Source organism: Ostrinia nubilalis, chromosome 20, assembly GCF_963855985.1.
Source record: "Ostrinia nubilalis chromosome 20, ilOstNubi1.1, whole genome shotgun sequence".
Lineage (NCBI taxonomy): Eukaryota > Metazoa > Arthropoda > Insecta > Lepidoptera > Crambidae > Ostrinia > Ostrinia nubilalis.
In genome coordinates this window covers 3,540,544-3,564,746 of record NC_087107.1, presented here as the reverse complement: position 1 = coordinate 3,564,746, position 24,203 = coordinate 3,540,544, and the positions used below count along the sequence as shown (strand labels likewise).

The window sequence follows — 24,203 nt, the reverse complement described above, 5'->3', positions numbered from 1 at the left end:
CTTCAGAATTTCAGTGATTTTGATCTGTTTTAGGAAGAAATGTTGAGTTAAAATTATTCACTAATATACATATCAAGAGAGAAACTTTAGTTTCTAAGTGGATTAACATAATTTCAAGATGCGCTCGAAGATAATTATCGCGTAAGTTGTCTTGACAAAAGCAGTAGGTATTATTTGTCTAATAGTTCTCTACATGCTAGAAAAACTTGTAGTCAGCACAAAATGCATACGTACTTAACAGTACGTATGCATTTTGTGCTGACTACATCGGTAATCAAACAGTGCAGTCAGGTTATATGCATTAATTTTTATGATTCTAATATAAGTCAGGATACTTAAAAACACACACTTAAACTATTATTTGCTTTTTCAATTATAGGCTTAACCTCGTAAGACCGAAGAGTAAATCTTGTCGACTTCTAAGTATCGCCGAATGTGCTTTCAGAAGAACGAATAATTTGTAGTAGTAAACGCCGAGCACTTCGAGTAAAAAAAATTCTATGTTAGAGATTTTCTTTTGCATTCATATTTTCAGGGGCCCTATATAATAGTGCATAGAGCTTATTTTAGGTGAAAAATAATAAAAAAATGTTTTCTCTTAAATGAACATTCGGTATTACAGACTTTAAAAAGGAAAAGTAAATAAATTGTATTTTATACTTTCAAGCAAAACATAAATGTAACCTTCTTAATAAATTAATACTACATAAAGATACAATAATGATATTAATAAATGTAACTGGAAAGTTACAACGGTTTTAATTATATTTAATGTTTCATAATTAGTACTTTTAAAAGTACTATCGGTTTTATAATATACACTATTGATAGGTTAGAATTTATAAGAAGTAAAGTGAATATTCATGTTAATTATAATATTTACTAAACTAAAAATCAGTACGTTCTCATGGCAAATTTTCTCAATCATATGATAATTTTAAAAGTCCAATATTCAATTCCATCTTAAAAGAAAAAATATACAAAAACAATACTTTCACCATCAAGACCGAATGTTCCTTGCAAAGAACTATTATTTTCAAACGAAAAAAAATCTTACATAATAACTTCAAATTGGGAAAAATAATTTTTTTGCTTGTTTAGCAGTATTTTAACTTAAATTATACTGGTCTGTTTTGCAATTAAACTACGTTTACGTGATGAAAAAAAATTAATCGCTCATCACGTCTTCTCCGACGAACCACCCTGTCAAAGAAAAATGATAATTTGACAGTGACATTTTGTTTTTTTATATTAATAGGTTCGGATACCTGATTTTGAATACTTTAAGCCATAGAGTATCACTCTTTTTTTTCGATAGGCGCGAATTTTTGAACTTAAATTTATCGCTAAAGTTTTAGTTCCTCTGAAGGCACATCCGGCGATACTTCGAAATCACCTCCGAAAATGTCTCGGCGTTACTGACTACAAAGTTTCAGTTCCTTCTGAGGCACATCCGGGCTTACGAGGTTAAATTCAAGAATTGGTAAGTTTTAAAATTATTATATGAGTGACCTTTTTTCCTGTTTTAGACATGTGCATTGGGCAAAGAACTAGTTATTTCACATTATGTGATTTTACCCGAGCTTAAAATGGTGATGTGTGACTTAAATTAGCAAAAATTAAAGATTAAGAATCAAATATCAGATTAGAACATTCACATACTTAATATTCAAGTGTAGCTTAAATAGGCTTATTTATTTAATTCTTGGTGTAAGTCCATATTATTGTTTTGCAATTAAAAAGTTTAAGTTATCAACATGCTGCTATTTGTCATTACCAACTAAATCATAACATTGGTGAAGGAAGCTTTTAATGCTGATATAATTTATTTACGTTGCCTGAAAAAAAATCAATCTAGTTTAAAAAAATGTTACGTTAATTTTCCCATTTGGGGTCATCCATAAAGTACGTCACACGTAAAGAGGGGGGGAGGGGGTTGACAAAGTGTGACATGGTGTGACAAGGGGTGGGAGGGGTCCTAAGTTTCGTGACGTCACATTTCAATTGTTTCAAATATTTGATATAATGTTGATTTCATAAAAAAAAGTACTTAATTTAAATGGAAATAAAACTAATTTCGGAACTGCTGTTAATTTAATAAATTTTTCGATGTGAAATTGCAAAACATGTGACGTCACACTAGGGAGGGGGGGGTCTCAGAAATGTGACCACCTGTGACAAGGACGGAGGGGGGGTCAAAAAATCATGAAATTCGTGTGACGTACTTTATGGATGGCCCCTTTCCCAATATTCCAAATTAGCTAACTGGTAGTAGTCAGTATCTATTTAACTCTCTTAATGAATTTCCTTTCTCCATAATTAAGTAAGTAATTAAAGCTGAGTGTATGAGACTTTTTTGCAGTACACAATTTGAAATTAATGTAATTTTAATGTTTTATTTTATAATATTGAGAATAAGACATTTAACATTTTAATGGCAAAATCTGAACAGGCAAAGGCATAATAGAGTTTAAATCATAAATGTTTATTTATTTACTAAAATATTAAAGCCTATATTTATTTATTTATTTCCACACATTTATACTACCTTTACAGTAAATTTAATATTTTTGATTAGAATTTAATATGGTAACTTATTTTCCCACAGGAGCGTAATCCTAGCTTGTATATTGACAACATGGCTGTTTGCGAGACTCTACCAGGAGTTAATGACTGCATACGAGCAGTCCGGCAGTCTGATGGAAGTCGAATATTCTTGGTAAGTCGGAAACTATTATTATTCAGAGCATGCATAGAAGATTTTATGTATTTATGTTAAAAATATAGAGAAGATGAATTCTTCTGTTCTGTCTCTGATAAAAAAATTAATGTGTTTATGTTTGTTTCGACATTCTTGAGTGGCGACCACAGGTAGGAAAACATATTGTACACACACATTCCACTAGGTGGACTGACGATCTGGTAAAGGACGTGGGTAGTACCTAGATGTGAGCAATGCAGGACCAGTCACTGAGATAATCCTTGGGGGATCATCAAGCTGTGGATATTATTTTCATGAAATGAATGTATGAATAATGTAATTGTTATTATATCAACAAAGTTGTGTAATTTTATTGCACATAAACATTTTACATTTCTTTTTACTATTGCGTGATTGACTAACTAAAGCAATAATTGTTTTATTACAGGCTCTTCCGTCTTCTCCTGAACATTGGTGGTTATGCGACAGTCCTGCTGCCCGGTTTCATCCTGTACAAATATCTCGATAGGTCTAATTACTTCGATAAAATAGGTAAGTTGATTACACTCCATTGTATTTTTAATGAGCACTTTTTACGACAGCTGAAACTAATCTGTGACATAATTTGTCCACTGATTATACCCATAGTAGACAGAAGGTTACAGAGTATTTTAAACTCTAATTTCATATACACACAGGCACAATTGCCTCATCAAATTAGAACATTCACATTCATTAAGGCTTATCTATTCTATGCTCCCAACTAAAGTTAACTCTAAGGACAGTTAGTTAATCTTGAAACACCTAAATAGAAATTCTAGGTCTATAATTAACACACAATTCATGCACAAAAAACATTTGCCGCGAATTCGCAAAATTTAGGCTAGGCGCAGACCACCGACCGTTGTTGACCGATAGTTGGGTCCGATTTTAATTTGTATGAAGAATCGGCCGATACCAAGTCGGTTTAATGTGCGCACTTCCATACATGCCTATACTGATTAACTGCCCGACTAAACTATCGACCGACAAAAAATCGGTGGTCTGCGCATAGGCTTATACCTATTAAGAGTAATCTGAAAAATCTAGGCAGTTATCACTTGCCGATAGTGATATCGACAAATATATTATTTACCAAATAGGTAGATATTTATCGGAAACTAAGATTGATGTAGTGTTAGAATCAAAAATATCAGTTTGGTTAGATCCATACAAGACTATCGTTCGGTATACGACAAGTACCTTCGATAACGGAATTTTATGATTTTCTTTCATGTGACGTTGAAAGTGTGTTGATATTGCGTATGGCTTCCAATTTTTTATTTGCCATTTATAAACATGCATGTACTATTGTACATACAAACACTTGACACAGATGATGCTACAGAATATTGACGATACTACTGTACTGAACCAACCTTGAAATGATAAATTAACACCATCATTCATTTTTAACCTGCATTTACAAGAACGTTACAATAATACATATAAACTAGTTGTGCCCGCGACTTCGTACGCGTGAAAACCCGTTTCCGTAACATTTTTCATTTTTGCTCTCCACCTATTACTCGTAGCGTGATGGTATATAGCCTATAGCCTTCCTCGATAAATGGGCTATCTAACACTGAAAGAATTTTTCAAATCGGACCGGCAGTTCCTGAGATTAGCGCGTTCAAGTGAACAAACAAACAAACTCCTTAGCTTTATAATATTAGTATAGATAAAAAAATTACATAGAAGTGCTCCAGTCTATACTCACCTAAATGAACAAATCGACTGTATTATTCGTTGCAGGCAACTCCACCCATCTCTCACGCATACTGCACGCGTGTTTCGGGGAACCGACCGAGCGGTTGCCCGAATCCATAAAGCCTACCAAGGTCGAAGAGAGCACCACCAGGGAAGGCGTGGAGCTGGCCTTCTGTTTTACTGGGCTCATGGGGGCTTATCTGGTGTGGGGACTGCTGCAGGAGAAGATTATGACTCAGGTAAGACCAGACTAAACATTTTTGTTGCAAAATAGCAACTATTACAACTGAATAAGATGACACAGTGTTTAACTTGACCTATGGGTCTTCTAAAAACTGCAGTAATCTTCTTCTTCTCTTTATCAAAATCAAAAATATTAATTCAATTTAGACCACAAGTGGCACTTATGAACGTCAAAATATAGTAAATAATAAAAAAAGAAAAGGCAGCCCTTATGGGGCACTTTACATGTCTCCTTATCTTTTGGGCCCTACCAGCGCTATCTTCTTTACTATGGGTATAGGTGTCCCATATCAGACTGATGTTTGTTATTAGAAAATCGCACTTAATAGACTACTCAGGATGCTTGTGTTTAGCTTTGATGAAGTGTCCTCTATGTCTGCCTAAAAGGTACTCTTTTTGCACACTAAAAAAACTCAAAATTATAAGGCACAATGTATCACTATATGAAGGAATGTTTTGCAGATAACCTACGGATTAAGTAGCTTGAGAACAAAAGAGTGCATGTAAGGATTTGGATTCTACAATGATGTTTAGATTGCCTGTCTTTATTTCACTCCTGGGTACCTACTTACTTAACTCCTACATGAGCGATCATCGCCAATAGTTATGGAAACGGATTATCTAAAATGTCAATCCGAATGATTATATCTTACTACTACTGAGATACTCCATAAAAAACCATAGATAACTTTCATAGACCCATAAACCTTTTTTCTTCCAGAGCTACCTCCTATCCGACGGCACCGTAGTCAAGTTCGACGACTCTCAATTCCTCGTCTTCATCAACCGCCTCCTAGCCTTCCTAGTGGCGCTGGGCCGGCTGCTGTGCACGCAGCAGCCGCTGGTGTCGGCGCCGCTGTACAAGTTCTCGTACTGCTCAGTGACTAACATCATCAGCGCGTGGTGTCAGTATGAAGCGTTGAAGTACGTCAGCTTCCCTACTCAGGTGAGGCGCTTTTGTTTCTTTGTGTTCCTAGTATCTCCTTTGCCCGACACCATCTGCTGGAGGATTCAAAAACAATTCAATGTCAATGATGAATTAAGCCATGCCGAGTTTCTAGTGGCGCTGGGACGGCTGCTGTGCTAAGATGCGCGCCATGAAAGAATCTTATCGATGATTTAGTGTGACAAACGTATGTGCTTATCGCGCAACATCGATAAATGTCTCTAGTATCTCCTAGACTTTCTAGTGGCGCTAGGACGGCTGCTGTGCTAAGATGGGCGCTATGAAAAAATCTTATGGATGATTTAGTGCGACAAACGTTTAGACTTATCGCGCAACATCGATAAAAGTCTCCTAGTCTTCATCAACCCGTTCCTAGCCTTCCTAGTGGCACTGGGCCGGTTGATGTGCGCCATGAAAGAATGTTATCGATGATTTAGTGCGACAAACGTATGGGCTTATCGCGCAACATCGATAAAAGTCTCTAGTATCTCCTAGACTTTCTAGTGGCGCTGGGACGGCTAAAATATTATCGATGTTTATGGACGACAAATGTATGAGCTTATCGCGCAACATCGATACAAGTTTCCTAGTGTTCATCAACCGGCTGCTAGCCTTCCTAGTGGCGCTGGGCCGGCTGCTGTGCACGCAACAGCCGCTGGTGTCGGCGCCGCTGTACAAGTTCTCGTACTGCTCAGTGACTAACATCATCAGCGCGTGGTGTCAGTATGAGGCGCTGAAGTACGTCAGCTTTCCTACTCAGGTGAGGCGTTGGGAGTTTTGTTTCTTTGTGTTTGTGTTCCTAGTATCTCGCTAACCTTTCTATTGGCACTAAGACGGCTGCTGTGCTAAGATGCGCGCCATGAAAGAATCTTATCGATGATTTAGTGCGACAGACGTATGGGCTTATCGCGCAACATCGATAAAAGTTTATCCTAGTTTTCATCAACCGGCTCCTGACCTTCCTAGTGGCGCTGGAACGGCTGCTGTGCTAAGATGGGTGCTGTGAAAGAATCTTATCGATGATTTAGTGCGACAAACGTATGGGCTTATCGCGCAACATCGATAAAAGTCTCCTAGTCTTCATCGACCGCCTCCTAGCCTTCCTAGTGGCACTAGGTCGGCTGCTGTGCTAAGATGCGCGCCATGAAAGAATCTTATCAATGATTTTAGACGACAAATATATGAGCTTATCGCGCAACATCGATAAAAGTCTCTAGTATCTCCTAGACTTTCTAGTGGCGCTGGGATGGCTGCTGTGCTAGGATGTCGCCATAATAAAATCTTATAGATGTTTATGGACGACAAATGTATGGGCTTATCGCGCAACATCGATAAAAGTCTCCTAGTGTTCATCAATCGGCTGCTAGTCTTCCTAGTGGCGCTGGGCCGGCTGCTGTGCACGCAACAGCCGCTGGTGTCGGCGCCGCTGTACAAGTTCTCGTACTGCTCAGTGACTAATATCATCAGCGCGTGGTGTCAGTATGAAGCGCTGAAGTACGTCAGCTTTCCTACTCAGGTGAGGCGCTCTGTTTCTTTGTGTTCCTAGTATCTCCTAGAGTTTCTAGTGGCGCTGGTACGGCTGCTGTGCTGCTGTGAAAGAATCTTATCGATGATTTAGTGTGACAAACGTATGTGCTTATCGCGCAACATCGATAAGTTTATTCTAGTCTTCATGGACTGTCTCCTGACCTTCCTAGTGGCGCTGGGACGGCTGCTGTGTTAAGATGCGCGCCATGAAAAAATCTTATCGATGATTTAATGCGACAAACGAATGGGCTTATCGCGCAACATCGATAAATGTCTCTAGTATCTCCTAGACTTTCTAGTGGCGCTAGGACGGCTGCTGTGCTAGGATGTCGCCATGATAAAATCTTATCGATGGTCATGGACGACAAATGTATGGGCTTATCACGCAACATGGATAAAAGTTTATCCTAGTGTTCATCAACCGGCTCCTCGCCTTCCTAGTGGCGCTGGGCCGGCTGCTGTGCACGCAACAGCCGCTGGTGTCGGCGCCGCTGTACAAGTTCTCGTACTGCTCGGTGACTAACATCATCAGCGCGTGGTGTCAGTATGAGGCGTTGAAGTACGTCAGCTTTCCTACTCAGGTGAGGCGTTAGGAGTTTTATTTACTTTTTGTTTATGTTCCTAGTGTTTCCTAGAGTTTCTAGTGGCGCTGGGACGGCTGCTGTCCTAAGATGCGCGCCATGAAAGAATCTTATTGATGATTTAGTGCGACAAATGTATAGGCTTATCGCGTTACATCGATAAAAGTCTCTAGTATCTCCTAGACTTTCTAGTGGCGCTGGAACGGCTGCTGTGCTAAGATGGGCGCTATGAAAGAATCTTATCGATGATTTAGTGCGACAAACGTATGGGCTTATCGCGCAACATCGATAAAAGTATCCTAGTGTTCATCAACCGCCTCCCAGCCTTCCCAGTGGCGCTGGGCCAGCTTCTTTGCTAGGATGACGCCATGATAAAATCTTATGGATGATGTTAGACGACAAATGTATGGGCTTATCGCGCAACATCGATAAAAGTCTCTAGTATCTCCTAGACTTTCTAGTGGAGCTGGGACGGCTGCTGTGCTAGGATGTCGCCATGATAAAATCTTATCGATGGTCATGGACGACAAATGTATGGGCTTATCGCGCAACATCGATACAAGTTTCCTAGTGTTCATCAACCGGCTCCTAGCCTTCCTAGTGGCGCTGGGCCGGCTGCTGTGCACGCAACAGCCGCTGGTGTCGGCGCCGCTGTACAAGTTCTCGTACTGCTCAGTGACTAACATCATCAGCGCGTGGTGTCAGTATGAAGCGCTGAAGTACGTCAGCTTCCCTACTCAGGTGAGGCGCTTTTGTTGCTTTGTGTTCCTAGTATCCCTAGAGTTTCTAGTGGCGCTGGGACGGCTGCTGTGCTGCTGTGAAAGAATCTTATCGATGATTTATTGCGACAAACGTATGGGCTTATCGCGCAACATCGATAAAAGTTTATCCTAGTTTTCATCAACCGGCTCCTGACCTTCCTAGTGGCGCTGGAACGGCTGCTGTGCTAAGATGACGCCATGAAAGAATCTTATCGATGTTTATGGACGACATTATGGGCTTATCGCGCAATATCGATAAAAGTCTCCTAGTCTTCATCGACCGCCTCCTAGCCTTCCTAGTGGCACTAGGACGGCTGCTGTGCTAAGATGCGCGCCATGAAAGAATGTTATCGATGATTTAGTGCGACAAACGTATGGGCTTATCGCGCAACATCGATAAAAGTCTTCTAGTCTTCATCAACCGCCTCCTAGCCTTCCTATTGGCACTAGGACGGCTGCTGTGCTAAGATGCGCGCTATGAAAGAATATTATCGATGATTTAGTGCGACAAATGTATGGGCTTATCGCGAAACATCGATAAAAGTCTACTAGTCTTCATCAACCGCCTCCTAGCCTTCCTAGTGGCGCTGGGCCGGCTGCTGTGCACGCATCAGCCGCTGGTGTCGGCGCCGCTGTACAAGTTCTCGTACTGCTCAGTGACTAACATCATCAGCGCGTGGTGTCAGTATGAAGCGTTGAAGTACGTCAGCTTTCCTACTCAGGTGAGGCGTTAAGAGTTTTGTCACTTTGTGTTTATGTTCCTAGTGTTTCCTAGAGTTACTAGTGGCACTGGGACGGCTGCTGTGCTGCTGTGAAAGAATCTTATCGATGATTTAGTGCGACAGACGTATGGGCTTATCGCGCAACATCGATATAAGTCTCTAGTATCACCTAGACTTTTTAGTGGCGCTGGGACGGCTGCTGTGCTAGGATGACGCCGTGATAAAATCTTATCGATGTTTATGGACGACAAATGTATGTGCTTATCACGCAACATGGATAAAAGTTTATCCTAGTGTTCATCAACCGCCTCCTAGCCTTCCTAGTGGCGCTGGGCCGGCTGCTGTACACGCAACAGCCGCTGGTGTCGGCGCCGCTGTACAAGTTCTCGTACTGCTCAGTGACTAACATCATCAGCGCGTGGTGTCAGTATGAGGCGCTGAAGTACGTCAGCTTTCCTACCCAGGTGAGGAACCCTAAAGATTTGTTTTAATTTTCACTCATAGATGGCGTTATCTTGAGTTGACTCGCGTTATCTTCAGATTTTGTTTTATTTAGGTATACCAACAATCTGCAGCCATTCCTGTGAAGTAATCAGCAGTGGTCATGGCACTGTTATTGTCCCCTATAGTAATGTTTGCTAATGTCCACCGCAGGTGCTGTCGAAGTCGTGCAGTCATCTTCGTGATCATAATGAGCAAGGTCACTGCCGTGATATCCGTGCGCATGGCGCTGTTATTGTCCCTTATAGTAATGTCTCTATATCTCCTACCGCAGGTGCTATCGAAGTCGTGTAAAGTGATCCCCGTGACACCGTCACGCACCGTGGGCACCGTCACGGCCGTGATGATATCCGTGATGGTGCTGTTATTGTCCCCAATAGTAATGTCTGCTAATGTCCGCCGCAGGTGCTATCGAAGTCGTTTAAAGTCATCCCCCTGGTGATGATAAGCAAGGTCACGGCCGTGATGACCTGTGGGCATATTGCTGTTATTGTCCCCTATAGTAACGTCTGCTAATGTCCCCCGCAGGTGCTATCGAAGTCGTGTAAAGTGATCCCCGTGATGATGATGGGCAAGCTGATATCGCGCACCAAGTACGAGCTGTACGAGTACGTCACGGCCGTGATGATATCCGTGATGGTGCTGTTATTGTCCCTTATAGTAATGTCTGCTAATGTCCGCCGCAGGTGCTATCGAAGTTATGTAAAATCATCCTTGTGATGATGATGGGCACCGTCACGGCCATGAGGATCCGTGCGTGGGCATGTTGCTGTTATTGCCCTTTATAGTAATGTCTCTATATTTCTAATCGCAGGTGCTATCGAAGTCATGTAAAGTGATCCCTGTGATGAGGATGGGCAAGTTGATATCGTGCACCAAGTACGTCACGGCCGTGATATCGCTGTTATTATCCCCTATAGTAACGTCTGCTAATGTCCCCCGCAGGTGCTCTCAAAGTCGTGTCAAGTCATCCCCGTGATGATGATGGGCACCGTCACGGCCGTGACGATCCATGCGTGGGCATGCTGCTGTTATTGCCCTTTATAGTAATGTCTTTATATTTCCCATCGCAGGTGCTATCGAAGTCGTGTAAAGTGATCCCCGTGATGATGATGGGCAAGCTGATATCGTGCACCAAGTACGTCACGGCCGTGATATCGCTGTTATTATCCCCTATAGTAACGTCTGCTAATGTCCCCTGTAGGTGCTCTCAAAGTCGTGTAAAGTCATCCCCGTGATGATGATGGGCACCGTGACGGCCGTGACGATCCGTGGGCATGGCGCTGTTATTGTCCCTTATAGTAATGTCTGCTAATGTCCGCTGCAGGTGCTATCGAAGTCGTGTAAAGTGATCCCCGTGATGACGATGAGCAAGATCACGGCCATGATGATCGATAGGCATGTTGCTATTATTGTCCCCTATAGCAGTGGTTCCCAAAGTTGTCTGGGCTACGACTCATCTAATACAAGTTCCCAAACTCGGGACCCACCTATAGGAAATTGCGCCCGCTGCCCAGCGGCTGGATCCGTAGGGTGGTGTGTCGTTCTACAGGCAGGGCCCACTCAATGTTCGCTCGCGACCCATAGTTTGGGAAACCCTGCCCTATAGTAATATATTGTTATATCGCCCGCAGGTGCTATCGAAGTCGTGTAAAGTGATCCCCGTGATGATGATGGGCAAGCTGATATCGCGCACCAAGTACGAGCTGTACGAGTACGTCACGGCCGTGATGATATCCGTGATGGTGCTGTTATTGTCCCTTATAGTAATGTCTGCTAATGTCCGCCGCAGGTGCTATCGAAGTTATGTAAAATCATCCTTGTGATGATGATGGGCACCGTCACGGCCATGAGGATCCGTGCGTGGGCATGTTGCTGTTATTGCCCTTTATAGTAATGTCTCTATATTTCTAATCGCAGGTGCTATCGAAGTCGTGTAAAGTCATCCCCGTGCTGAGGATGGGCAGGTTGATATCGTGCACCAAGTACGTCACGGCCGTGATATCGCTGTTATTATCCCCTATCTATAGTAACGTCTGCTAATGTCCCCCGCAGGTGCTATCGAAATCGTGTAAAGTCATCCCCGTGATGATGATGGGCACCGTGACGGCCGTGACGATCCGTGGGCATGGCGCTGTTATTGTCCCTTATAGTAATGTCTGCTAATGTCCGCTGCAGGTGCTATCGAAGTCGTGTAAAGTGATCCCCGTGATGACGATGAGCAAGATCACGGCCATGATGATCGATAGGCATGTTGCTATTATTGTCCCCTATAGCAGTGGTTCCCAAAGTTGTCTGGGCTACGACTCATCTAATACAAGTTCCCAAACTCGGGACCCACCTATAGGAAATTGCGCCCGCTGCCCAGCGGCTGGATCCGTAGGGTGCTGTGTCGTTCTACAGGCAGGGCCCACTCAATGTTCGCTCGCGACCCATAGTTTGGGAAACCCTGCCCTATAGTAATATATTGTTATATCGCCCGCAGGTGCTATCGAAGTCGTGTAAAGTGATCCCCGTGATGATGATGGGCAAGCTGATATCGCGCACCAAGTACGAGCTGTACGAGTACGTCACGGCCGTGATGATATCCGTAGGCATGGAGCTGTCATTGTCCCCTATATTAACGTCTGCTAATGTCCCCCGTAGGTGCTCTCAAAGTCGTGTAAAGTCATCCCCGTGATGATGATGGGCACCGTGACGGCCGTGACGATCCATGCGTGGGCATGTTGCTGTTATTGCCCTTTATAGTAATGTTTTTATATTTCCCATCGCAGGTGCTATTGAAATCGTGTAAAGTCATCCCCGTGATGACGATTGGCAAGTTGATATTGTGCACCAAATACGTCACGGCCGTGATATCCGTGATGGTGCTGTTATTGTCCCCAATAGTAATGTCTGCTAATGTCCCCCGCAGGTGCTATCGAAGTCGTGTAATGTCATCCCCGTGATGATGATGGGCACCGTGACGGCCGTGACGATCCGTGCGTGGGCATGTTGCTGTTATTGCCCTTTATAGTTCGTTTCAGCCAAATGACGTCCACTGCTGGACAAAGGCCTCCCCCAAGGTTTTCCACAATGAACGGTCCTGCACTGCCCGCACCCAGGCTCTTCCCGCACCCAGGCTCTTCCCGCGACCTTTACCAGATCGTCGGTCCACCTAGTAGGAGGCCTGCCCACGCTACGTCTTCCAGCCCGTGGTCGCCACTCGAGAACTTTCCTGCCCCAACGGCCATCGTCTCTACGAGCTATGTGCCCCGCCCACTGCCACTTGATTTTAGCAATTCTGCGAGCTATGTCGGTTACTTTGGTTCTCCTGCGGATCTCCTCATTTCTGATTCGATCACGCAGGGAATCTCCGAGCATAGCCCGCTCCATCGCCCTTTGGGTGACCTTGAGCCTTCTTATTGAGCCCTTTATAGTAATGTCTTTATATTTTCCATCGCAGGTGCTATCGATGTCGTGTAAAGTGATCCCCGTGATGATGATGGGCAAGCTGATATCGCGCACCAAGTACGAGATGTACGACTACGTCACGGCCGTGATGATCCGTGGGCATGGCGTTGTTATTTTCCCCTTTAGTAACGTCTGCTAATGTCCCCTATAGTAGTAACGTCTGCTAATGTCCCCTATAGTAGTAATGTCTGCTAATGTCCCCCGCAAGTGCTGTCGAAGTCGTGCAAAGCCATCTCCGTGATGACGATAAACAAGATCACGGCCGTGATGATCGATAGGCATGTTGCTATTATTGTCCCCTATAGCAGTGGTTCCCAAAGTTGTCTGGGCTACGACTCATCTAATACAAGTTCCCAAACTCGGGACCCACCTATAGGAAATTGCGCCCGCTGCCCAGCGGCTGGATCCGTAGGGTGGTGTGTCGTTCTACAGGCAGGGCCCACTCAATGTTCGCTCGCGACCCATAGTTTGGGAAACCCTGCCCTATAGTAATATATTGTTATATCGCCCGCAGGTGCTATCGAAGTCGTGTAAAGTGATCCCCGTGATGATGATGGGCAAGCTGATATCGCGCACCAAGTACGAGCTGTACGAGTACGTCACGGCCGTGATGATATCAGTGGGAATGGTGCTGTTTATGTTCGGCAGCCATGACGACTACTCGGGTGAGCTAGTTCAATTTTCTTTGTATTATGTGTAAGTTTGTGAAGATAAACAAAAGCGATGTATGGATATTGCTATTAAATTGTCGTGGTCGAGATTTTTTCTGCTTCAAATGCCGTTATTTCTATGAGCAACATTACCCTCAGAACTGCAGAACTAAATATATGTGATATTTAGTTCTGCAGTTCTGAGGGTAATGTTGATTACACCTAACGAAACTCCTCATTTCTGATTAGACCAGATAGAGAAAATCATAGAGAAAAATAGAACGCCCAGAGGCGGATTTATTAAACTGATTACGTCTCGAGTCCTCGGTCTAGTCTAGAGGCTATAAAAGCTAGCAACGCTCTCTTCGCCTTCATTTTATGAGTTTCGTGACGTCAATCTGTAGATTACTGCTACACACTTGCAACTTACTGACAGATATTTATTTAATGTTCCAGTGTCAACAGTAACAACGATGTCGGGGTTAACGCTCCTAGCGCTATACATGGTGTGCGACAGCTTCACGTCATCATGGCAGGGGGCGCTATTCGCGCGCTACAGCTGCTCCGCGCTACAGATGCTGTGCGGCGTGAACTTATTCAGTTGCGCGCTAACTGCCGCCGCGCTAGCACATCATACAACTACGCAGCACTCGCTCACGCTGCTGCAGGTCAGTGTCCACCGCGCTACAGGTGCAGTGCGCTACAGATGCTCCGCGCTACAGATGCTCCGCGCTACAGATGCTGTGCGGCGTGAACTTATTCAGTTGCGCGCTCACCGCCGCCGCGCTCGCTCATCACACAACTACGCAGCACTCGCTCACGCTGCTGCAGGTCAGTGTCCTCCACGCTACAGGTGCAGCGCGCTACAGGTGCAGCGCGCTACAGCTGCTCCGCGCTACAGATGCTGTGCGGCGTGAACTTATTCAGTTGCGCGCTCACCGCCGCCGCGCTCGCTCATCACACAACTACGCAGCACTCGCTCACGCTGCTGCAGGTCAGTGTCCTCCACGCTACAGGTGCAGCGCGCTACAGGTGCAGCGCGCTACAGCTGCTCCGCGCTACAGATGCTGTGCGGCGTGAACTTATTCAGTTGCGCGCTAACTGCCGCCGCGCTCGCTCATCACACAACTACGCAGCACTCGCTCACGCTGCTGCAGGTCAGTGTCCTCCACGCTACAGGTGCAGCGCGCTACAGGTGCAGCGCGCTACAGCTGCTCCGCGCTACAGATGCTGTGCGGCATGAACTTATTCAGTTGCGCGCTAACTGCCGCCGCGCTCGCGCATCATACAACCACGCAGCACTCGCTCACGCTGCTGCAGGTCAGTGTCCACCGCGCTACAGTTGCAGCGCGCTACAGGTGGAGCGCGCTACAGCTGCTGTGCGGCGTGAACTTATTCAGGTGCGCGCTAACTGCCGCCGCGCTAGCGCATCATACAACCACGCTGCTGCAGGTCAGTGTCCACCGCGCTACAGGTGCAGTGCGCTACAGATGCTCCGCGCTACAGAAGCTCCGCGCTATAGATGCTGTGTGGCGTGAACCTGTTCAGTTGCGCGCTGACTGCCGCCGCGTTAGCACATCATACAACCACGCAGCACTCGCTCACGCTGCTGCAGGTCAGTGTACACCGCGCTATAGATGCTCTGCGCTACAGGTTCTCCCCTGCTATAGTTACACAGCGATACAGGTACTCCTCGCTATAGTTGCACGGCGCTACACCGCTCGCGCTAATACAAGTTATAGTTATATCACACTACAACTGCTCCGCGCTACAGGTAATACTCCGTTATAGTTACACTGCGCTACAGGTTATGTTATACGGCGTTGTACCGCGCTACAGGCCTACAGATTATAGTTACACGGCGCTACACTCGCTACACGTTAAAGTTACACCGCGCTACAGCTGCTTGGCGCTACAAGTACATCTTGCGCTACAAGTACACCTTGCTAAAACTGCTCCGTGCTACAATCATCCCTATAGTCTGGTCTGTGAGCTCGTAGAATTTTGTCCAATGACCCCAAGCTACCCATCCTTATCGCTCGCGCGTAATTATGTTGCTATCGCGCTCGCACACTCACTGCGGGTGCCAGTCGCACAGTCGCGACAGCAATATAATTACGCGCGAGCGATAAGGATGGGTAGCTAGGGGTCATTGGACAAAATTCTACGTGCTCACGCACCGGGCTTTAAAAACTTTGCAATTATAAAAAAGTTTGCCTTATCTCCTTGTAATGATAACTTTTGTTTTAGATAAAGAAATGAATGCCAATCTTATATCCCATATTTGTATTTTTCCTCAGCATCCCGTATTCGCGATGGACTGCCTGCTTCTATCTGTGAGCTCGGCGGTGGGACAGCTGCTCATATACCGGACGATCGCCAGGTTCGGTGCCGTCGTGTTCACCATCATCATGACGCTGCGACAGGTGAGTTATGATAATGCAGTTGACTGATCTTTTCTTCTTCTTCTTTTTTGATGATGTTGGCAATACACGTCGACGTCGACTTGATTTTTGCCATTTTCAAGTTTATAAGTGATACGAGTTACAAAATGAGATCAAGTAATGATATAATGAAGGATGATAGATGATACCCCTTCCCACCCTTTGAGTCTCAGTAAAGTTGTGGTGCTTTACTGAGACCTCCTATGGACAACTTGAGAGAACCAGAAGAATCACGATGCACTGTTTTGCTTCACTCGCCCACACTCATGCACGTTCACGAACACTCAATGGTCAATAACCCACCATTATTACACATTAATAGTCGCCTAAACACGAATTTGAGGAAATAAAACAAAACCGCTAACATGACGCTTCAGATTCCCGCCAAGAAGTCCGACAGATCTTTTATGTTTGAAAGTAAAGTGGTTGCGCGCACGCAGATAGCGCGAGCTACTTTCATCCATGTGGGCTGAGTGTGAGTTTATATTAAACGTCCTCACTAGTTAGCGCGTTTAATGTAAACTCACATTTAGCCCTCAGATTGGGGTAACCCTTGAACGGTTTTTGTTTAATCCTTCTTAAGCAGCAGGAGCATTATCGTCGGATTATAGGACGGGATCGTCTTTTGTTACTGCCGGCGGAGGTAGCTAGTTACTTTTATCTTTGACTGTGCTACACTCTCGATCGTCTGTTGTCTATATCTCATTGAGCGGCAGGGGCGTTCTAAAAGCGCGATCGTCTTTTGTTATGCTCCGGCCTGGTTTCTTCTGATAACAATGCTGATGAGTTTGCGTTCTAACGGCGTGATCGTCATTATTGTTATGCTACGGTCTTAATATTCCTTTGAGTTTGCATGGGAATTCTTTCTGAAGGCGCGATCGTCTTTTGTTATCTACAGCGTGATATCTTCTTTAGTGACGTACTAACGGCGTAGTGTTTTGTTCGCTACTACCGAAATTTCTCGTGCTTATATTGATGACGTCATGTCTCCAGGCGGTGTCGATCCTGCTATCATGTGCGGTGTACGGTCACGTGGTGTCGCTGGGCGGGTGCGCGGGCGTGGCGCTGGTGTTCGCGGCGGCGCTGTTACGAGTCTACTGCCGGCGGCGGCTGCGTGCGCGCAAACTATGCGAGTCACTTTCGTTTGTGGTTGATTCTGTAGATTCTTTTGTTTATTTCTCCTCGAGTTGCAGCGGCGTTCTAATCGTGGGATTGTCTTTTGTTATTTTCGCCCTGTTGCGGTTCGTCTTTTGTTGTTGATTGCTCTTGAGTAGTAGGGCGTTCTAAAAGCGCGATCGTCTTTTGTTACTGCGAGTGCGCACGCAGCGAGAGTCCTTTTTACTCTGACTGGGCCAATTTTTTGATCGTCTTTTGTTTCTCGTTGAGTAGCGAGGGCGTTCTAAAAGCGCGATCGTCTTTTGTCATACTCCTGCCTGGTTTCTGCTGATGAATTGGTGTTCTAACAGTATGATCGTCAATTGTTATGCTACGGCCTCTTCTTTTTGTGGCAGGGGTTTTCTAACAGCGGGCGGAATCGTCTTATTGATCGTGTTTTGTTTTCTCGCGATCCCATTCACTTGAGCAGCGTACTAACACGACGTTGTCCAGGTTTCTTTCTCCTTTGCTTGTCTTTTGTTATTTTGATCGTCTTTTGTTATTTTGATGACGTAATCTCTGCAGGCGGTGTCAATCCTCCTATCATGTGCCGTCTACGGTCACGTGGTATCGCTGGGCGGGTGCGCGGGCGTGGCGCTGGTGTTCGCGGCGGCGCTGTTACGAGTCTACTGCCGGCGGCGCTGTTACGAGTCTACTGCTGCCGGCGGCTGCTATTACGAGTCACTTTCGTTTCTGATTAGTTCTTTAGATTGTCGTTTGTTTATTTCTCCTCGAGCGGCAGCGGCGTTCTAATCGTGGGATCGTCTTTTGTTATTTTCGCCCTGTTGCGGTTCGTCTTTTGTTGTTGATTGCTCTTGAGTAGTAGGGGCGTTCTAAAAGCGCGATCGTCTTTTGTTACTGCGAGCGCGCACGCAGCGAGAGTCCTTTTTACTCTAACTGGGCCAATTTTTTAGTCGTCTTTTGTTTCTCGTTGAGTGGCGAGGGCGTTCTAAAAGCGCGATCGTCTTTTGTCACACTCCTGCCTGGTTTCTGCTGATGAATTGGTGTGCTAACAGCATGATCGTCATTTGTTATGCTACGGTCTCGTCATTCCTTTGAGTAGCATGACCGATCTGAAGGCGCGATCGTCTTTTGTTATCTACAGCGTGATATCTTCTTTAGTGACGTACTAACGGCGTAGTGTTTGATCGCTACTACCGGAATTTCTTGTGCTTATATTGATGACATCATCTCTGCAGGCGGTGTCGATCCTGCTATCGTGTGCGGTGTACGGTCACGTGGTGTCGCTGGGCGGGTGCGCGGGCGTGGCGCTGGTGTTCGCGGCGGCGTTATTACGAGTTTACTGCCGACAGAGAGAAGTTCACGCGTAGCGAGAGGGCTAGATTCTTGATCGTCTTTTGTTGATTTCTCATTGAGTGGCAGGGGCGTTCTAAAAGCGCGATCGTCTTTTGTTACCGCGAGCGCGCACGCAGCGAGACTCCTTTTTACTCTGACTGGGCCAATCTTTTGATCGTCTTTTATTTGTTTCTCTTTGAGTAGCGAGGGCGTTCTAAAAGCGCGATTGTCTTTTGTCATGCTCCTGCCTGGTTTCTGCTGATGGTGTGCTGATGAATTGGTGTTCTAACAGCATGATCGTCATTTGTTATTTGTTTCCAACAGCGGGCGGAATCGTCTTATTGATCGTGTTTTGTTTTCTCGCGATCCCATTCACTTGAGCAGCGTACTAACGACGTTGTCCAGGTTTCTTTTATTTATTGGGCTATACTCTCGATAGTCTGTTGTTTATTTCTCATTGAGCGTCAGGGGCGTTCTAAAAGCGCGATCGTCTTTTGTTACCTACAAGCCTGATGTGTCCTTGAGAGACTTACTAGCGGTGAAATCGTCTTTTGTTTTTCTACTACTGATTCCCCTTTGCTTATGGCTTATTGTGGTCTCCAGGCGGTGTCAATCCTCCTATCGTGTGCTGTCTACGGTCACGTGGTATCGCTGGGCGGGTGCGCGGGCGTGGCGCTGGTATTCGCGGCGGCGTTATTACGAGTCTACTGCAGGCAGAGAGAAGTTCACGCGTAGCGAGAGGGCTAGACTCTTGATCGTCTTTTGTTTATTTCTCATTGAGTGGCAGGGGCGTTCTAAAAACGCGATCGTCTTTTGTTACTGCGAGCGCACACGCAGCGAGAGTCGTTTTTACTCTGTCTGGGCCAATCTTTTGATCGTCTTTTGTTTGTTTCTCGTTGAGTAGCGAAGGCGTGCTAAAAGCGCGATCGTCTTTTGTCACACTCCTGCCTAGTTTCTGCTGATGAATTGGTGTTCTAACAGCATGATCGTCATTTGTTATGCTCCTGTCTTATCATTCCTTTGAATAGCATGGACGTTCTAAAGGCGCGATCGTCTTTTGTTATCTACAGCGTGATATCTTCTTTAGTGACGTACTAACGGCGTAGTGTTTGATCGCTACTACCTGATTTTCTCGTGCTTATATTGATGACGTCATCTCCTCCAGGCGGTGTCAATCCTCCTATCGTGCGCCGTCTACGGTCACGTGGTATCGCTGGGCGGGTGCGCGGGCGCTGGCAGAGAGAGGTCCACTCGTAGCGAGAGGGCTATACTCTTGATCGTCTTTTGTTGATTGCTCTCGAGCACTAGGGGCGTTCTAAATGAGGGATCGTCTTTTGTTACTGCGAGCGCGCAGGCAGCGAGAGTCACTTGTGTCCCGGGTTGGACTATACTCTCGATCGTCAGTTGTTTATTTCTCATTGAGCGTAAGGGGCGTTCTAAAAGCGCGATCGTCTTTTGTTATCTACAAGCCTGATATGTTTTTAGTGACGTACTTAGAATTGCTTTATCCTAGCATGTCTTTTGTTATTTTGATGACGTAATCTCACCAGGCGGTGTCAATCCTGCTATCGTGCGCGGTGTACGGTCACGTGACGTTATCCGGGTTTCTTACTCCTATGCTTGTGCTGCCCTCTTGATCGTCTTTTGTTGATTGCTCTTGAGCAGTAGGGGCGTTCTAAAAGCGTTATCGTCTTTTGTTACTATCAGCCGCGGCTGCGACCGCACAGGCAGCGAGTCCTTTTTATTTTGACTCCAATCTTTTGATCATCTTTTATTTATTTCTCTTTGAGCGGCAGGGCGTTCTAAAAGCGTGATCGTCTTTTGTTATCTACAAGCCTGATATCTCTTTAAGTGACGAACTAGCGGGCGAATCGTCTTTTGTTTTTTTACTACTGATTCCCCATTGCTTATGGCTTATTGTGGTCTCCAGGCGGTGTCAATCCTCCTATCATGTGCCGTCTACGGTCACGTGGTGTCGCTGGGCGGGTGCGCGGGCGTGGCGCTGGTGTTCGCGGCGGCGTTATTACGAGTCTACTGCCGACGACGGCTGCGCGCACGCAGACAAAGAGAAGTTCACGCATAGCGGCGGGTTCGAGGTTCGGTGCCAGGTGGGTGCGACTTAAAAACAGGTCAGCGTGTAACGACAGTTTAAAATTTTGCACGGAGAGGGTCATGCCCGTTTTCACCATCAATGCCTAATTTTTAAGTGACACATATGAAAACGAAATTCATTTATGTGTTCTTAAGGCGCGCGCGCACGGATGACTTTTCTCGTGACAGTATGTTTCTCCATAAATAAGAATAAGAGCTATGTTCTCTTTTTGTCTTTATGAAAGTGTAAAAGAGGATTACTGTCACGGTGACAAAAAGTCATCTGTGCGCGCTGTACGTAGTACAGGACGTCACATACACAGTCGACAACACATCAGACTAAAGTTTTGTTGCAAAATGACATCTATTACAACTGCATAAGATGCCATAATGTTTAGCCTAATGTGTCGTTATCTGTACTTAAACAAGATACGCGATACGATAGGATTCAATTAAATAATACTGCGACACCGTATCGGCGTTGTGTCGTGCGTGTCACGTTGCGACGATCATGAAATGATGCTGCGTAGCACAAAGTGACGTCGTATCGTATAAAGGTTCGGCCAAACCAACGCGATCACATGCGATCATCCGGCGTGCAGCGATGGCGATCAATGCATTTAAGTCTGGTCGCCATCGCTGCACGCCGGCTGATCGCGTGTGATCGCGTTGGTTTTGCCGAACCTTAAGTGTAAGAGCCCTTACCTTCATGTGACAAGCAAATAAATTTTGATTTGATTTGAAAAATGTGACACACTCATGACAGTTGTTTGACAAAATATTTTATCCATACTGTTTGGCACACTTACTTTATTTTAGGTAGTTTTAAATGAATAATGCATTTTAACAATAAATTAATAAATGTGCAAGATAAGAATAGTAAACCATGTTACATATCGAATACAGCATTTTACTTTTATCTCTATAGATATTTTTGGTGTGAATCTTTCTTATAATTTACTTCTTAAGGATACATTATTGACTTTGAAAACGACAAAATAACGTACCGATTTTATTTATGTACCTACTACTTATTTACTATTATTTTTTTGCCTTGTATCTTTACGATTATGTCTAAACCGTAAAATGAAATTCTTGAAGTATAGAATAAAGAATAAAATTCAGTCAGGCTGTATTTCTATTTAAAATACTGTCATTGCTGTTAATGACGATATTTATTATTTTAGTAAAGCATACGGGGAATACCGGTAGCATAGTTAGTTGGTATTTACCGAATTGGTAAATTTTCTTTAAACGGCACATCTCTAAGCATAATATAAAAAAAATAATAATGCTTAAATGATATGACCGTATCTTTAGAGACTGGAATATTTTCAGTGTAACTTTTATTGATGGGACCAGCAGTTTACAGTCATGGATTGTAGTTTCGACGCTCCTCAAATCCAAGTTAATGGGAAACAACTAACCTTCGAGGGTACTGAACCTTCACTGGTTAGGTTTCATTGGCGGCCAAACTATAAGTAGATCCTAGATATTCAAGAGTTGCAGTGGTGATTATTGCTATGAATAACAAAGTTGCCCCATATAATATTCTCAGATTCTTCAGATCTTAATATGGATATTCAAGAGGTGTTACCTCCAACGTAGAATCCATTGGCAGAAGCGTCGAAACTTCAACTTATGAGTACGCAAGCGAGATTGTTTGTCAATGTGTGTATTGAAGGCCTACGGTTAAAACTCGGTCTAGTCATAGGTATGTTCTAAGCTCTGGTTTACTAGGATAGCGTTGCAGTTATTTTGCAAGCGTTATATCGATAGTTCGACTACGTTTGTCTACAGTACCTTTTAATATGTAAAGTCCAGTGACGTCAATCCGGTCATATGACGTTACAGAAATGAGAAAACACATTCGACGCATTAAAGCGGCCGCTAAATTACGGCACCGCTATTCTTACAAAACAGAGCTTTACCTTGGAAACTGACTGTTCAAAATTGTTTAGTGTTGTATCTCTTTTTGGACAGTACAATGAGCTAACCGGTAGGTTGACGAATGGCTATTTCTAAATTGCATCTTAGATTATTTTCCAAGATATCGTCTTATTGTTAGTGTGAGTTTGATTATTACAGGCATATACCTAGCACATAATGTAGTGGAGTATGTCCAACTTTTGTTGGTGTACCTAATAAATAAATAAATAAACTTTTAGTGTAAAATGTCCGGGCAAATTAAGCACCGAGTGCGTCTTTTGTTGTGTTTTTAGATCTGGCAACCTTACACCCAGTTATGTATTATGCCTGTAAAAGCTTATGTGATCATCGTTCACGGTGTTCGTTGCCAAATGTAATTGTTATGAACGTGTTAACACATTTGAAGTATGCATCGAATCGTGAGATACTTTTCGATCCAAAAAAAAATTCTTAAATTGTTCCAGATTTCGTGTGAAATCTTAGATTTATTTGATAGCTAGATTGGAAGAAATCAGAGTTGTGAATGTCACTTATCTTTCTCTGTGCAATTAATGTATAGTTAATAATAAAATGTATTGATACTTATTTTCGTATCGAGCAGAGGTCGGCAATATTTAAGTGATTTTTATGTTTAAAAATATTTTATTTTAGACTTAAATCGGGCTCGATTTTGTGATTTTACCAAAATGTTGCCCATCTCTGGCTGATACTTATGCATTTGTAAATAGAGTTGAGAAATGAATGTTTTAGATGTAAGTAGGAAAAGTGAACTCTATTCACTATATTTTAAAGTAAACTCTCGAATATTTCAAATATAGTGTACATATTAAAATACATAATAACCCCAGTATTTGAACGGATATCAATTATTGAATTAATTACTTATCGAATATTAATTTGTAGCTCAATAAAATACGGTTACCCGCATCTTAAAAGGTGTGTGATCGCAATATCTGCTATCTCGTTCTTTACGTTCCGTATTAGCGAGAGGGACACACAATCTCTATTTTTGATTATTTTCTACGTGTAAGGTTTGTAAATACCATCTTCGAAACTAAAATATCATAATACTTATTACAGATACCGAAAATTAAGACCCTATTGTGGCATAATATTTAAGTTGTGCACCAAGTTATACATAATTAATATGCAACATTTTAATCATTTAAATACTTTTAAATTATTTATGTATTCATCTACCAAAGTTTTTTTCATTGTGATTGTAAGAGTGTATGTACATCTGTACAAGTTTATACTATACATAAAGGTATTATTTATATGTGATTATGTTTATCGTGATGTATTTTATTTTTACTGCGGATATTCTTTCTGCCCAAATTTTTACATTTCAATTTTTCCTTCAATTTGTACCATAGTTTTAGGTGATGAATGAGTTTCTACAATTATTAATCCTTTCTATTGAATAAATATGCAATTACCCGCACAATCTGGTA

The 24,203-nt window shown here is 43.9% G+C and overlaps 2 protein-coding genes across 2 annotated transcripts; both read left to right on the top strand.

Annotated features, from left to right (window-relative positions):
* LOC135081470 (adenosine 3'-phospho 5'-phosphosulfate transporter 1-like) lies at positions 1–21,369 on the top strand. The gene is made up of 9 exons (XM_063976175.1): positions 1–141; positions 2,609–2,719; positions 3,150–3,253; positions 4,496–4,689; positions 5,415–5,639; positions 13,699–13,849; positions 14,291–14,502; positions 16,135–16,260; positions 20,660–21,369. Exons 1-9 carry the CDS (start codon positions 119–121, stop codon positions 20,810–20,812), a joined length of 1,299 nt encoding a protein of 432 aa, XP_063832245.1. The 5' UTR covers positions 1–118; the 3' UTR covers positions 20,813–21,369.
* On the top strand, positions 8,261–13,323 carry LOC135081814 (uncharacterized). The gene is made up of 9 exons (XM_063976594.1): positions 8,261–8,488; positions 10,260–10,433; positions 10,546–10,650; positions 10,805–10,909; positions 11,366–11,476; positions 11,652–11,729; positions 12,217–12,321; positions 12,506–12,619; positions 13,177–13,323. Exons 1-9 carry the CDS (start codon positions 8,261–8,263, stop codon positions 13,321–13,323), a joined length of 1,167 nt encoding a protein of 388 aa, XP_063832664.1.
* Positions 21,370–24,203: the final 2,834 nt, after the last annotated feature.

Coding starts and splice junctions, on each gene's coding strand:
- LOC135081470 (XM_063976175.1), top strand. CDS start 119: ATGCGCTCGAAGATAATTATCGC. Junction 14,503..16,134: donor ACTCGCTCACGCTGCTGCAG/GTCAGTGTCCAC, acceptor ATTTTTCCTCAG/CATCCCGTATTCGCGATGGA. Junction 16,261..20,659: donor TCATCATGACGCTGCGACAG/GTGAGTTATGAT, acceptor TGTGGTCTCCAG/GCGGTGTCAATCCTCCTATC.
- LOC135081814 (XM_063976594.1), top strand. CDS start 8,261: ATGGTCATGGACGACAAATGTATGGGCTTATCGCGCAACATCGATACA. Junction 10,651..10,804: donor CGCTGTTATTATCCCCTATA/GTAACGTCTGCT, acceptor TTCCCATCGCAG/GTGCTATCGAAGTCGTGTAA. Junction 11,477..11,651: donor CCGTGATGATATCCGTGATG/GTGCTGTTATTG, acceptor TTCTAATCGCAG/GTGCTATCGAAGTCGTGTAA.